Source organism: Myotis brandtii, unplaced genomic scaffold (assembly GCF_000412655.1).
Source record: "Myotis brandtii unplaced genomic scaffold, ASM41265v1 scaffold339, whole genome shotgun sequence".
NCBI lineage: Eukaryota > Metazoa > Chordata > Mammalia > Chiroptera > Vespertilionidae > Myotis > Myotis brandtii.
Window position 1 is genome coordinate 261,534 of NW_005363061.1, and position 865 is coordinate 262,398.

Consider the following 865-nt stretch of genomic DNA (forward strand, 5'->3'; position numbering starts at 1 on the left):
CCCCGCCCCGCCCCTGCCAGCACCTGTCGCAGAGCCGGAACTCGCCCATGGGGAAGCGGTAGGCCCAGCCGCTGGCATCGCTGTCGGACGTGAAGACCTTCTCCTTGTGCTTCTCGGACTGGATGTGCTGCTGCCACTGCTTCTTGCTGTTGCTGTTCTTGCCGCAGAGCCAGCAGTGGTAGCCCATCTGGGGGCACAGCCACCGTGGGTGCCTGCTCCTCACACCTCTGCCCGGAGGCTGAGCCCTCCCCGCTGCCCGCGTGCGCGTGGGCATTACCATGATGTCGGCGTAGTCCGTGGGCATCTGGATCTGCTTCTCCCCTTCCCGGGAGCTGATGGGGGTGCCTTCCCCCGGCTTCCCTGGGTTGTGCTTCTTCAGCCACATGTCGTAGGTCTGCTGCATGTCCAGGACTGGAGGGAGACGGACAGAGGGCATGGGGAGGATGCGCCCTCCATTCTGCCCTGCGACCCCTGCGGGAGAACTGGGGCCTCTCTGGCCCTGCTGCTGGGCTGCCCGGTCAGCCCCAGAGAGACCAGAGAGCGTGTGGCCTGGTCACCTGGAGCAGGGCCCCCTGGCAGAGGTGCTCTCAGGCTGCTGAGGAGTCGGGGTGTCGGCCACGAGGGTCACAGGGCCAGGCCCCGCCCTGCCCGACCTGCCACTCACTCTTGTTCTCCTTCATGAACGTCCACATGTCCCTCTCCTCCGGGCTGTGTGCGAAGGAGCAGTTCCCCACGTACTGGCACTTGCGGCCGTTCTGCGCGTGGATGCAGAGCTGTGGGAGGCGAGGGGAGTCCTGCTGAGTACCGCTGGGTGGCGTCGCCGCCCCACCAGAGGCAAGCCCTCCCGGGGCCCCGCGCACCCATC

The 865-nt window shown here is 67.3% G+C and overlaps 1 protein-coding gene across 1 annotated transcript in view; it reads right to left on the reverse strand.

Moving 5' to 3' along the window:
- The window catches only part of ZC3H7B (zinc finger CCCH-type containing 7B), a 26,026-nt gene that overhangs the window by 3,147 nt on the left and 22,014 nt on the right, over positions 1-865 (reverse strand). The window contains exons 17-19 of the mRNA XM_014543823.1: positions 665-863; positions 278-411; positions 24-187 (exon numbers count right to left, since the gene is read on the reverse strand). Coding sequence (XP_014399309.1) covers positions 24-187; positions 278-411; positions 665-863 — 497 coding nt within the window. The remainder of the gene's footprint in view (positions 1-23; positions 188-277; positions 412-664; positions 864-865) is intronic.